At 42.4% G+C, this 14082-nt stretch overlaps 1 protein-coding gene across 1 annotated transcript in view; it reads right to left on the bottom strand.

Moving 5' to 3' along the window:
- The window catches only part of TRPM3 (transient receptor potential cation channel subfamily M member 3), a 335439-nt gene that overhangs the window by 270341 nt on the left and 51016 nt on the right, over positions 1-14082 (bottom strand). The window contains exon 7 of the mRNA XM_019517468.1: positions 2479-2653. Coding sequence (XP_019373013.1) covers positions 2479-2653 — 175 coding nt within the window. The remainder of the gene's footprint in view (positions 1-2478; positions 2654-14082) is intronic.

The raw sequence follows: 14082 nt of genomic DNA, 5'->3' as shown, positions 1-14082 counted from the left end.
CACCCTTACATCTTCTCTTCTCCAGACTGTACAGTCATAGTTCTTTCGGCCTATGATCATAGGTCCTATTTCCCAGAACTCTAGTCATTTTTATTGGTCTCTACTGGATTCTTTCTAATTTGTTCACATGTTAATGTGAAACATCATAACTGGACACTGTACCAAATTCCCTTAGTACTGAGGTCTCCCTAGTGCCAAATGGAGAGGGAAAACCACTTATCTTGATCTGCAAGTGATGCTTTTCTTAATACAGCTCAGTATGCTGCTGGCCTTTCTTGCAACAAGAGCATGCTATTGCTTCATATACAGCTTATAGTTCACTAGACACTCCAGGCATTTTTCTGAAGTATTTCAACCTAGCTAGTCTTTCCCCAATCTGTGTGTGCATGTGCAATTGCTCTCTCCTAAGTGTAGGACTTTACATATGTCCTTGTTCAATTTCATTTGACAAAAGCAAATGAATTGAACGTTAATTCATTCTTTGGTTTCTTATCCTCCATTCAGAGGTGTAACAAACAGTTTTTGTACCTTGGACAGCAGCAGCAGTCAAGGCAGCAGCAGCAGCTGTGCTGCCAGCATCAATCTTGTGCCCTCTCTAAGTTGGGGCTGATGCTCTGCTTGCCCACCACCCATAGCTATGTTACTTCCTTCATTAGAATATTTTTCAAATGATGTTTCTGATCATTAAAGTCTGTGTATGACTTCAGTGACCCAGAATTAATTTTGCCACTAAAAATGTATGTGTATTTGTCTCTGTAAAGGATGAGATCAAAGTATATTAAACATTTATCTACTTAAGCATTAGACACACTTGGGATTTCTAAAACATTCTTACCGTTCAGCTAAAGCATGCTTAGGATTTCTGTACCACAAGCTAAACATTATGTTTGCCTTACTTCTAGGTAGCAAGGCAGGAAAGGGGTCAGACAGGCAACAAATAGCACACAAGCAAAAGTGCATGAATCCTTGCACAGAATACATGAAGGAAAAAGATACATCTGACCAATGAGAGTATTTAAAAACCAATATTATATGCAACTAAGTGCAACAGGGAACTCTTGTCCTATTACTAGAAAATGGCATTTTCTAGTCTGGGCTCAGGGCTGACCCCTTTGAGGGCAGGGTCTTTATAACACAGGCACAAGCAGCAGCAGAGTGGGGGCTAAGGAACAGCCCTGTAGTCAAGTCAGCTGATGGGATGCTCATGACCAGGAAGGGGCAGGGCTTGAGTGAAATATAAGCCAGAGCTGGAGCCAGGGCAGTCAGTCTGGCCCTGAAAGCTACAGGGGAAGGAGCTCTGGTGCAAGGAGGCTAAAGGCAACTGCCTGGCTGAGGGGAGAGGCCCTGAGACCTGCAAACTAGATGTCTATGGCCTGCAGGAAATAAGGCCCAGTATGGGAGACAGTCTGGTGAGTGAAAGTTTGTAGTGAGACCTAGCATGGAGGATAGTTTTCTGTTGTAGCCAGAGGGCTTTTTGTGTTATGTTGTGATGTAAACTGGTGGTTTGGAAGAACTGTGAAAGGTGTTTTTTGGAGGTCCCATTAATACCCTATGGGCACATGATTGCCTTGAGCCCTGCTAGGGGCGGGCTCAAGGCACAGTCACAGCACCCAGAGCCTGAGGAAGGGCAGAGCATGGGGGCCACAGGGACCAGAGCCCTGTAGGGGCAGAGCATGGGGCTAGGGCCTAGAAATCAGGTCTACAACAGTGGGCCTTGGTTAAGGGGCCAGCCAGAGTAGAGGCACAGAAGCCAGGAAGGCTGAAACCCCAAAAAGAGAATGAAGGCTTAAGGTGGCTTGGTGACTTAGGGACAAATGTCTCACCTGACTGCTGAGTCAAAACAGCCATGAGGCATGGGGCATGGTATAGGGATGAATGGAGTCATGCAATAAGCCCTTAAGGCAAGCAAGGTCAAGAGAGTTGACCACTGGACAAGAGAGGGCACCCTCCCCTTCATGAAGTTTCCATCAAGACATGTCAGGCAAGAAGGCAAGACAAGACCTTGAAAGACAGTGCAGAGAGAGAGCCTAGCAGGGATGAGGGGGCCTGTAGGTGGCATCACAATGGCCCTTAGGCACCTAAGCTGTTACACTAAGGCTACACTAAAAACTAGAGGTAATCTGTCTGCAGTGCACCAACTTCTTTAGGATGCTTAAGTCAGCCACAATCCATGCTATATAGTGTATATGCCTATTTTCTGCTGCTCTTCTTCTATGGCTCAAAATTAGCCTATAGATAGTTTGCTTCCTAGGGTTTCCCCAGGCTTGCATAAGTTGCCAGAGTCTAGAAGTTAGAAATACTTTTTGAACTCAATACCTTTATACATTCACCAAATCAATGCTATAAACAGTCACATGAGAAAAAAATAGTATTATGTTATCTCAATTAAAATTTCTCAACATCCAAATTAGCACTGAAATAGTCTGGTAAATTAAGAGCTTTTTTCACGTGACAAATATTTCTTAGCAAATGACTCACCCTCCTTCTTCAGAATATTTGTGACCAAATGCAAGGATGTCAGATGCCCGGCCGCTGCCATCGCATATCACAACAGGAACAGGTGGAGTGTCTCGTAGGTACTCCAAAACAATAGAGATAACATTGGGACCTCCTTCCACAATAAGTGCCACCACTGGAACTCCCTGTCCAATTCCTGGGGTGAAGAAAACAAACAAAACAAGCAAACAAACAAACAAAAAACAAAAAAAGGAAAAAGAAAAAGAAAAAAGGAACAAAAATGCAAAGCCAGCAAACCAAACAAAACAACAGAAGAAAGAGAAAACCCAGCCTGAAATTACTTCATATTGACTGTATGCCAGCATATCAGAAGAAATGGTATTAAGAGATTCATAGACAAAGGCAAGAAAAAAGCATTGTGATCTTCTAGTCTGAAGATCTATTATTCACTTCTATCTGGAATAATATTATACTACTGAATCATAAATTCAAAAAGGTAAGAATGATAATCCATTTTTCAAATAGAAACTTAAAATAGGACTTTTTCTATTGCTGAAGTGGAAGCATAAATCGGATATATCTAGCAGTTTACACACTAAATTACAAGAATAACTCACTATTGAGTGCTTGTAAGGGAACAGAGTCATTTTATGAGTTTGACTAATTTTTTTGTTGCTACCAAGCAAAAAGGCATATTACTTTAAAATGACTTCTAGTTCAATAAAATTGAGTATGTACTATAATAATTGAGTCTTTCCTGCCCACATGCGGGGAGACTGGACCTGATTATGTGAAAGGTCCCTTCCAGGCCCTAACATCTATGAAACTATTGCCAGCTGAACTTAAGGATGTTAACATTACCATTTTAGGATTCCACTTCTAGTCTCCTGGCTAATAGAGCAATACCAAGCTTTATAAAGACTACAATAACTGGGGTTGTCCTTTTCTTCAGTTTAGCACTCTTTGCTAGAAACTTACCTTCCAATTATGAACAAAAGCTACCATATATATAATGCTAATAAAGAGGTGATTATCCCTAGTGAAATCAGTCACTGCAACTATGTACTACAACTGTAGAAGAACAATAGCTGTGCCAATTGTGTAAACTCTAGAGAAACATTTATTTGTGGTTTACAACATGAACAGAGTTTAAAAGGGAAGTAAATTACTTTGAACAGTAATGCATGAGAAAAATGCTTAGCTGATTTCTCTCAAAGGATATGGTCAATAAAAGGTCAATTCATGATGGCATGATGCAGATTAGAAAAAAATTATTACAGCAGATCACACTACCCTGGAACTATGCTTTCCTATATGATGACCTACTGAATCCATTTTATTTTTATCAAGTTATATATCCTAACATTGCTTAAAAATTACCATTTTGATAGTTTTGGTTTGCTGAGGAGGATATTTCTTTCTTAAACTTCTATTCTCAAAAGTAAAAAACACGAAAGATCACATCTTTTATTAAGGACAACCACAGAGAAATATATTAAACAAATGTTTCTCTGAGCAAAAAGAAAAGTGAAAAAAGGGATCCATATAATTCAGGACTGTTGGGCTGACCTTCATTATAATTCTGAAGAAAAGACCTAGCAGCTAGTGGAACAGATAAATAGCAGAATTGATTTGGGAGTTTAGTGAATGTGCATGTTTTTTAAGGCAAGGACAAGCACAAGACAACTTAAGTGGGAGAGCACAGAATGAGAAGGAACAGTGAAGAAGCTGTAGAATGCAAGTTGTAATGAAGTGAGTGCCTGTTAGACCATATACAAATAACAAAGTACTCACTGATTGAGCCAGTGAAAAAGAAGACAAGCTTGTGACTTGAGATGATGCAGTTCAGATATGGTTTTGATGGAGCAGAGGAAAGAATACACATGAACAACTGAGAGTTTGAAGACAATCTTGGACAAGAGGACCTTGAGAAGGAAAGACCCCTAAATGAGGAGAATGACCTATAAAACATCTAAACACAAAGAAAGAGACCAACTAGTGAAGAAGAAAAAGTTCAGTAAGTGTTTGCTACACCAGAAAATAAAGTGGAGAAACAGAAAGAAACAGAAGATGGGGTGGCAAGAAAGAAGACTGTGCAGCTTCAGAAGAGACGAGCCAATGGAAATAGCCAGAAACCAAATCCCAAGCAAGGAGGAGGACAACATGGAAAAGAATGTGAGACAGAACAAGAATGAGACCTTTTTTCAGGGCAAAGAATGAACACAAGAGTGGAGCATCACACAACACCATGAGGACATGACTGATCCATGTGATGTGGGACTGCTTGTTAAGAAGGGACAGGATAACTCCATGGCTTAACAATGTGAGAAACTGTCATTTATGTGGCTTACTGGCATCACATATTACACGTGCATCAGTTTTGGGGGTTTTAGATGAGTATGCATTTTTGAAAACTAAACTACATCTGGATATAGTTTAGCTTGCAATGATGCATTGCAGCTATTAGTCTGCTCTCCCCCTGGCCACAGAGGAGGTTGTCAGGCTCTGCAGAAAAAAGGGATCAGGCCCCTTGCTGCTTCAGCAGGCATCTGCTGAAGGCAGAAGTGGTGAGGGGCCTGATCCTTTCCTCTTCATTTTTTTTGGCGGAGCTTGCCTGCCTCTCCTGTAGCCAGTGGGTGAGCTGCCAGCAGGCTGAGTGGTCCCTTTGCTGCGGGGGACCCTGGTCCTTCCCAGTGGCAGCACTCCCTGGGACCACCTGGGCAGGCTGCTAGTGGGCTGGGTGCTGCCTGAGCTTAGAGACAGCACCTGGCCTGATCCAACTGTTCACCAAGCCTGCCTGCTGGAAGCCTGCCAGGCACTGCTTCCCTGGCAGGCTCAGGGAATAGTTGGATCAGGTTGGGTGCTGCCTCTGAGCTGAGGCATCACTCGGACAGCTAGCAACCCACACGGTTGGCCCTGTGGGGTGCTGCTGCCATGGAGGGAAGGACTGGAGCCCCCTGCAGCTCAGGGGCCACTTGGCCCATCAGCAGCTTACTCCTCTGGCTGCGTGTAGGCTCTGACTCCAACAACAACAACAACAACAACAACAACAACAAAAGGAATCAGTTCCTCGCTGTAATGTGACAGAAAAAGTGAAATGGTGGGTTTCAATTAAAAACTCACCATTTCAATTTAGGGGCCATTGAATTAAACCCTCTGGACTAAACCCCAGTCACATGTAGAAGTGCCCAAGAACCTTAGTTACTGATTTACATAAGGCAAAACCACTTTTGGGAAGGATGGTAAAAAAAAAATTACTGAGTTCGCTAGTACTGGGAGTTTGCTATAAATCCCCAGGATTGGGTTTGTATATGGACAGGGATATCCATCTTGTTATTACAGACCTAAATAATATGAGGTATTACATTATTATAGAAGACTAACTTTCCTGATATAAAACAGTGAACAAAGGCAATTAATGGTGGAATGGATCTCATTTGTCGCTTATTTCCTTCAGGAATATCTTCACTGAACAGAAGTGATATTATTTTAAAATTGGTTTGGATATGTAATGACAATATTATACTGGTTAATGAAAATAATTTCTAAGCAAGTGACCACAAGTTAATTCAGTTTAGATGTAAAGGAAAGGCACAAAAGTCAAAAAGTAAGGTTCTTGATTTCAAAAGAGGGAACTGATATTTTTACCATTGTTCACCTAAAATAAAGGCCAATTGATATAATAAAGGCCTTTTGACATAAGTAGCTTGACTCTTGCCCAGCAATGGGTGTTGTTTATGTGAAATGCAGCTTTGCTAAATCAGGCTGAATTAAGAATACTAAGAAATTCGTCAAGAAGAGAAAAACAATGAATAGTAAGAATTGGTTAAGAACAGGAAAACAATATATGGTCTTGAGCAGATAGGGATCCTCTAAAGCAGGGCAAACCATAGGAGAACTAGCTTTTGCTATAGAAATATGTGACATAAATACATGACCATAAAAAAAGTGTGTGTTAAGATAAGATAATAAAGATGGGTAAACATGATGGGTATAAAATTGGGATGTAGCTTTAATTCATGGGCAGCCTGCTCTGAAGACCCTTGACATAGACTCTCTCTTGGTCTGAGGACCTAACTTGCACAAGAAACTAGATGTAAGAACTGGAAACCCCTGGACAAGACCTCATGGACTGATCAACTGCTGATGAAGGGTGACCACCCATCTCTAAGCGGGCAGGACAATCCTGGAATGGGAATCTCAGGTCCCAGTCCTAGGCTGCATGATTATGGGGCAGCATTTGTCTTGCATTTAGAGCATTGTGTGGAGAATCCACAGGAAATGGTGGGTTTGCCCTTGCAGGATGGAAGCATTTCAGCCTGCAAGGGGCTGCTTGGGGCTGCTGGGAGCAGGACACAGGGGGCACCATGTACATGTATGCTCCTGCAAACATGAATGTGGCTGAGAATACAGCCAGGAAGCATGAAGAGCAGCTCCCTACTGGTAAATCTACAGGAGGGAGGGTTGGGGGCATACACATGGAGGGCATACACAGGGAGGGAGGGTGGGAGAGGGCATAGCGAGGAAGGGGGGCACACTGAGGGATGGAATGTGGCAGGGGCTGGAGGCACTGCCCAGCCAGGGTGGTGCATGAGGCTGGGGCGTGGAGCAGGACTAAGCCATGGATGACTTGTACAGGTGGCATGGGGGAGTGGCACCCTGCCTCTATGTGCACCCTCCAAGGGGGGGACACATGCTCCCCCAGATTTGTGTGTGGGATGGGGGCAGATGTGGGCTTCCTGTTGCCATAGCAGCTCAGGGCTCCTGAGGGGACAGCACCAGGGCAGGGAGTTCCAAGCCTGCAATGTGCCCCCTGCCCACACAGCAGCTGCAGGGCTGGTGGCAGCATAGAGTTGTACCCATGGCTGCTGCCAGGTGAGCAGGGGGCATGCAGCTGGTGCAGAGATCATGAGGAAAGGACAACAATGCGGGGAGCCACAAGTCTGCAGCGGGCAGTCCACATCCACCCCACCCTGCTTGGCTTTTCTCCGGCTGTGCCACCCGCGGAGGTGGGGTGAGGGGGGAGGTAGGCATGTGTTTGGCTTTTACATTTTAAAAAAAGGTGATCACCCTATGCTGAAGTCGTATTTGTTATTTCTTAAGGCAGTGAGCATATAGCTGTAGACTTCATTATATTGCAGTAGAAGGTATCCATAGTACTTTATATTTGTATTAGTTTTGAAGAGATAATTAACATAGCCTTTATGCTGAGCCTGATTGTCTGCAGAGTTTCCTTCCCTGGTAAAAGGCCCATATATTGAGGAGAGGAAATCCTCATTGTTTGATACACAGACATAACAGCATGTTAGAGAAGTCAGCTAAACTGAAGAGCTGAGGAACCTGAATATGGAGGAGGCCAACATTTCTTCATATTTATGGTTCTAAAATTATTAGGAATCTCCATTCTAATAAAAGGAACAAAGCCCTTGTAGAATGCAACTCCAAACCTAACTGCATGATTAGACAACTCAAGGGTTTTTCAGGACTAAGCATATGGGCGACTGGTGCCTTCCGAGTCTGGGGGGGCACCAGCAGGGCACAACTGGGGCTGTCCCCCAGCGGCCAGCAGGTGACTGGGGGAGGACTCCCCAGTGGCCAGTTGCCGAGCACACCAGTGGCACAGTGGCAGCGGCACAGGTCTTCCACCTCTGGCACTTCTGCCACCACTGTGCCAGCACTTCCATATGTGGAGCAGTGGCAGTGTAAGTGCCGGGACTTCCACCACCAATGTCCCACCAACAGACCCAATTTTGGGGGGGGGCACGAGCACTCTCTGTGCCCCCCTACCAGCCGGAGCGCTTATTGTCAGTGGGACGCCATCGGTCTCAGGGGGGCACGTGCCCTTCTTTGCCCCGCTATGCGTTGCCTATGACTAAGTACAAGGCTATACATTCTATTCCACTCTACAGCAACTAGAAAGTTTCTGAAGTAAATACTGTTTTTATTCTCCAGACAGGCCTCAGTTTCCACTTGTGCATGTAAGTTAAAAAGTCTAGCACCAGAAAGCATGCATTAGTCTTAGATTTCTATTGGCAAAATTTGTTAAGGCCAATAAATTTTGAAACTAGAAAAGTTAAACATGGCACATGCCAAAAGTGTTAGATTGGTAAAAGGTAAGTATGTTTACAGTGCTAACATACTAGGTGTTAGTATATTTACAATGCTAACATACATATGAACATTGCACAAGTAGATGATGAGGGGAGCCAGCTAAAAATGAAGCCCTTTAAATCCTTCTAACTGCATAAGCAGTAAACATATTGACATCACCCTAAATGATACATGTAGAATTATAACAGATTGCCTAAAACCCACCCATGTTCCCTGCCTATATGCACTATTCAGCATAGTGCCCCCTTACATAAGGAGCAAAGTAGCAGGCAACATTGACCAGCAGGTACAAGAGCCAGACAGCTGCTATATGGACATCAATCAGTGCATCATCATCTTTCATCAAGAAATTGCTTTTTGTTCTTTACCATACCCTTGGCATCACCAGAATCAGGCAGAACTACCCTCTGGCATAAAGAATGGGAGAAACTAGACAACACAGCTGTTGAATGGAGCCAGCAAGGAATTACCCCCAGTGCGGAGTTAGCATCTGGCTTCAAGTACAAATGGCATACATGGTGGAGCCTGAAAATACTGAGTGGGTCTCGGAAGATGTAACTTTCTCATGAGATCATGGGGCCTCTATGCAACTGACCAATGTGTTTGTCAGGACAAGCAAACCATGGAGCATCTCCTGAGATGTTCTGTAGCACCATAATGCACCCCACAAGAGATAGCAACACCAAAACCAGAAGCAGCAGCCTGTGCAGAATGTCGGGAAAAGACCATATAGAAAGGTTGGATTGGAGACATGATGAAGAAGACTGCATAAGCAGAGCAAAAGTTCTTAAAAATGAAACACTAGCTGAAACTAAAATGTATTATGGCTATCTGTTTAATGGCACAGTTTATTTCTGACTTGCCTTTCACACTCAGAAATGAGTTTGTTTTTAACACATTGGAGCTATTCTCCACCAACTCCAAAAACAGAATACTGTCAGTGATGGCCCTATATATCTACAGGTAAAATGTTTCCTGAGATGGAGAACAAGAAACTTATTTGCAAAACAAAATGACATCTAGCTAAATATATAAATAAGGTGTATATTTTATTTTCCCCCTTAACAAAGATATACCCTTTGGTTCCATCTGTTTCTACTGTAACTGTTTTACATGGGCATTTTTATGTTCACTTTTGATTTGATGGGCTTTGGAGAGCATTTGGTTTCTTTCCTTGATTGTATTTGTTCAAACTATTATAATTTTGTAATAATTGTATGTGTTCCAAGGTCATAAGATTGGATTATTTTTCACTTTCACAAAAATAAAACAAATATAATAAAAACACGAACCTGGACATGCAGTTGTAATAGCTGTGCATACAAATGCCAGAATGATTGTATTATTAAAACGTATCTGGATTTCTGGATCACTAGTTTTGGAATGATTTCTCTGAGCACCAGTGTAACAAATCTTATCAGCTTAAACACCACTGGACAAGGTTAAGTAAGCTGCCTTGCATTGGGTGACTGGCCAAACTGATCAAATACTTCATGTGGTTAAGTAGAGCTTAAAATATTCTAAAAGACCAAATCAGTCCACAAAATGAACAGAACCATACTCATCATGCTAGGCTACTCTGCGTCATTGCCACAAGGTACTCATGTAGCAATTCAAAGAGGCTGCAGAGGTAAAGGAGAATATTTTGAAATGACTCAGGTCCATTACAAGTGCAACAAGCAAAAGCTGAACTGAGACAAATCTGAAAATAGGTGGGAACAAGAAAACATGCTGTAGAACATACATTCTCTGTAAAATCTTTCAGCTTGTTGGAAACCTTGACTTGCTTGAGGACTCCTCCTAAAACTCCTTTAAGACCTTGATAAATCCATGTGGACTGTTACTTATCTTGTTAACTTTGAGGAGCTTACAAAATGATTGGCTAATTACATGCTTCAGTGTCTTTCCACGTGCTCAATTTAGATTGACTAGTCAGTGCAATACCTATGCCCTCCTCCCCCCTCCCCCAATTTTTTAAAGACTGACTCGATGTTTGGCTCTCTTCACCATTCTGGGACCTTCCTTGACCTTCCTGAGCCCTCAAAGATAAGCTAATGGCTCTGCAATTATTTCAGCCAATTCCTTGAGTACTCATATCTTGCTGATATGAAAACTTCAAGGTTTATTTACATAATCTTTATAATCTGTTTTTCCCCTCTTTCTAGGTCGAGTAGCTGTTCTTACCTCAAAAACTATCTGATAGCTGACCTATTTCTGAAGATAGAAATAAAATCCACTATAAATACTTTGGCCTTCTCTGCATTGTCCATTATTAGCTTCCTGACCCATTCAGTAAGGAACCAACACTTTTCCTAGTTTTCTTCTTATTTCTAATGTATTTATAGAACAATCTTTTTAATGGTCTTGCTAGCTGTACCTCATCTCATATCTAAGGCCTTCCTGATTTTGGCCATACAGACTCCTACTACATTCTTAGATTCATTCTTACTTGTATAGTTACTAAAATGTTTGCTGACCTCCCATATTCACTGTACAGCACAGACTCATTTCTTCAGTTTAAATTTTCTAAATTGCTCATCTTGGAATGAATACCCTCTTACCTTTTCCCTCACAAAAAATAAGTGTAGCTGGGCCAGGGAGAAGTGGTGGGAGGGAGACAGACTGTTATAATTATTTCTTTTAACCTTAAGATGCTCAGACTCCGTAGTAGTGGGTGCATATAGTAGATAACTGTCAAGCCTCTGGATCATGGTGTACCCATAAGGGCTAGGGACAGACATTCAAAAAGCCTGAACCTGAATTAATTCAATCTTTGCAGCTCTAGTTTAACCTGGCTAAGCTAAAACAGTTTTGTAAACTGATAGACATCCCAGAAATGCAGGCACATGCCTGCAGTGACTCAGGTTAGAAGCCTGGGGTGCCAGAGCAGCCTACCCATCACTTCCACAGTGCTAAGTTGAGGGGACCATGACCAGGCCTAGCAGGACGCTCTTATTATTTCTCTCCTCCCCAAGCAGCCCAGCAGGGAATGTCTATCACCTCTAACGCGGTGTTTATCAACCCATTAAGAAAACAAATCCTCTCTCTATTAACTAATGGAGCTCTTCTTAAACAGCTCTTTCAAGGAAGGGCATTAAGCTACCTGTTGATTAGCTCCAAAGAGCCTGTCTGCCTGTTGTGTCCCACAGCAGGGGCCGTAGCCAGCATGTGGTCTGCTAGCTAATGCTGAGGCGTCTGGGTAAGGTAGAGGGGAGGGAGGAATAATCCCGGCTTATCAGGGAGAAGCCAGGCAGATGCTCTGTGCCTGCAAGTCTCTATCAGAGCTCTGGCCTAGGAGCAGAGGGGAGAGACTAGCTCTGCTGTGGAGCAGAGAGCCTCACGCAGCCCAGAGAGCATGCTGGGATGTTGGGGGTGTCTGATTTATCTTAAACCAGCAAGGGGTGTGGGACAGACATTGCATAAACCGATTTGACCCAAATTAGTAAAGTCTGATACTACATTCAACCAGGTTTATCTCAAACCAGTTTCAGCAATTTTCAAACTGGCTTATATGCACTGAATGTCTGTTCTGTTACAGGTTTAAACCAGTTTCTGATCACTTAAATCAGTTTATGTGTAATGTCTGTCCTTAGCCAAGAGGTCTAGTCAGATGCCTGATGAATCCACTCGTATGGAGTCCTGTGACCATCACACCAAGACCCTTGTGTACACCTAGGCAAGAGTGCATATACCTAGGCAACAGTATGGAGAAATGGAGGCTGCCCAAGACCTACTATCCCCCCATTAGACCATTGATACAGAATCCAAAAGCCAGACTGAGTCCAGACATTCAATGCCTCAGTGGTTGTAGCTTTTCCAGAGAGCAACAGATTACAGCTGCTGCTAACCGCCTAATGCTTCAGCAAGGGTGCATTTCTATCAGGGTAATGTCCCTTAGCCTTTCTCCAGCCAAGAAGCACCCACAAGGCAGTAGGGGCTAGGTATTTGTGGCACCTTATACTCTTTTTACTTTGGAGGTTGCAACATTGTAGTATTTTATAGGAGCTACCCAAACATGAGTAGCCTCACCACGTTGCCACCAGCCCCTCCAGTTGGATGCAGTTTACCTTCATACCCAGAGCCAGTGGGCGCATATACAACTTTAACATAATGACATTTTAAAAGGTCCCCAAACTGAAAGCCCCTTTCACTTTCTTTTGAACAATTGTAATAACCTTATAATTTAACAAATCAAATCATTACATGCTATTGGATGCTAGAGGATTCACAAGTGCCGGCAACATGAATAAGAAAATGTTCAGAATACTGAATCCCTTCACAAATTTGCACAAAGTTTTCATGTAAGGAAAATACAAGATGATATGGAAAAACAGACATGAAAGCATTCTCATGAACTAAGATATGTGTTCCCTTAAGTTTTCAAGGTTTTGGTCTTTCCTTCCATCTCGGACTCATTTAATCTCTTGATGTCATTGTTTTCCCTCTTATTCCCATCCCCATTTTAAAACCACATTTAAAAAAAAAAAGAATGGTTTTCTTCCCTCTTATTCTTTGTCCCACACTTCATTGATCCATGTTTCTAGGTTGCTCAGCTCCACCATTTCTTTACATTACACTTGTCTATCTTCTTTATCCCCTGTTCCCTTTAGCCCTGCATTCTCATCTTTTGAATAACTTCTTTGGCCTCTGATTCACTCTGTTCTCTCCAAGTTTTGTAATCTTTTTCTCTTCAGTACTCTTCTCTCTGAAGATTTTCTCCTCTATTCTTAATTCTCCCTCCTCCAAAATATATCAAATTTATTGTCCACAAAGTCTTTTCCACTTCTCTCCTCTTGCCTTATCTCAGTAACTCTCCTCTAATTTGGTGTTTATCCTCTTCTCTTCCCTAAAGAGTGCTACTGCCTCTATCTCCCTACCGCACTACCATGAATACTGTCATGGATCTTTATTTTGCTGGCTGCCTACTTTTAAACCTTTGTCTTCTGTAACTTTTCCAAGAAGCTGCAGTGGTAGCTGGATAGAAATGGCAGTTTTGGGGTTGTATATACTAGGGCATGTTCTATTGCTATATCTACGGCTGAAATATCTATGCTAGCAGAGTTTCCTCCTGGAGACATATTGTATCCAATGGAATTTTTTTCCGCCAACAAAGATACACCACGTCTCCGAATGACATCAGTTGCCAAAAGTGCACCTTTTTCACAGTTATGTCTACACCAGGGACTTTGCCAGAATAGCCATGTTGGTGAGAAGATATTTTTTCACAAACCTAGCCAACATATCTTCTTTGTTAGTAAAATTTTGTAATATAAACTACCCTTAACCGCAATGAATTGGACAGATTCCTGGCACTCAACAGCCCCTGTGATGTGTTGTTCATTAACAATTGTATGCAGTACTGTTTGTTTAAATGGTATAAATTTGTTTGCTCACCCAAGCACAAAGTTTAATTTCATTTTTTGGTTCCTGCTGAGAATAAAGTTGCCATTCCTGATAATAGTGTTCTGCTTTCTTCCCTGTGCTAGTCTAATCCCCACTCACTGCTGTGGAATC

Source organism: Gavialis gangeticus, unplaced genomic scaffold, assembly GCF_001723915.1.
Source record: "Gavialis gangeticus isolate Ggan-Ray unplaced genomic scaffold, GavGan_comp1, whole genome shotgun sequence".
Lineage (NCBI taxonomy): Eukaryota > Metazoa > Chordata > Crocodylia > Gavialidae > Gavialis > Gavialis gangeticus.
Note: the sequence above shows the minus strand (reverse complement) of the source record. Positions and strands in the feature narration are given on the sequence as shown.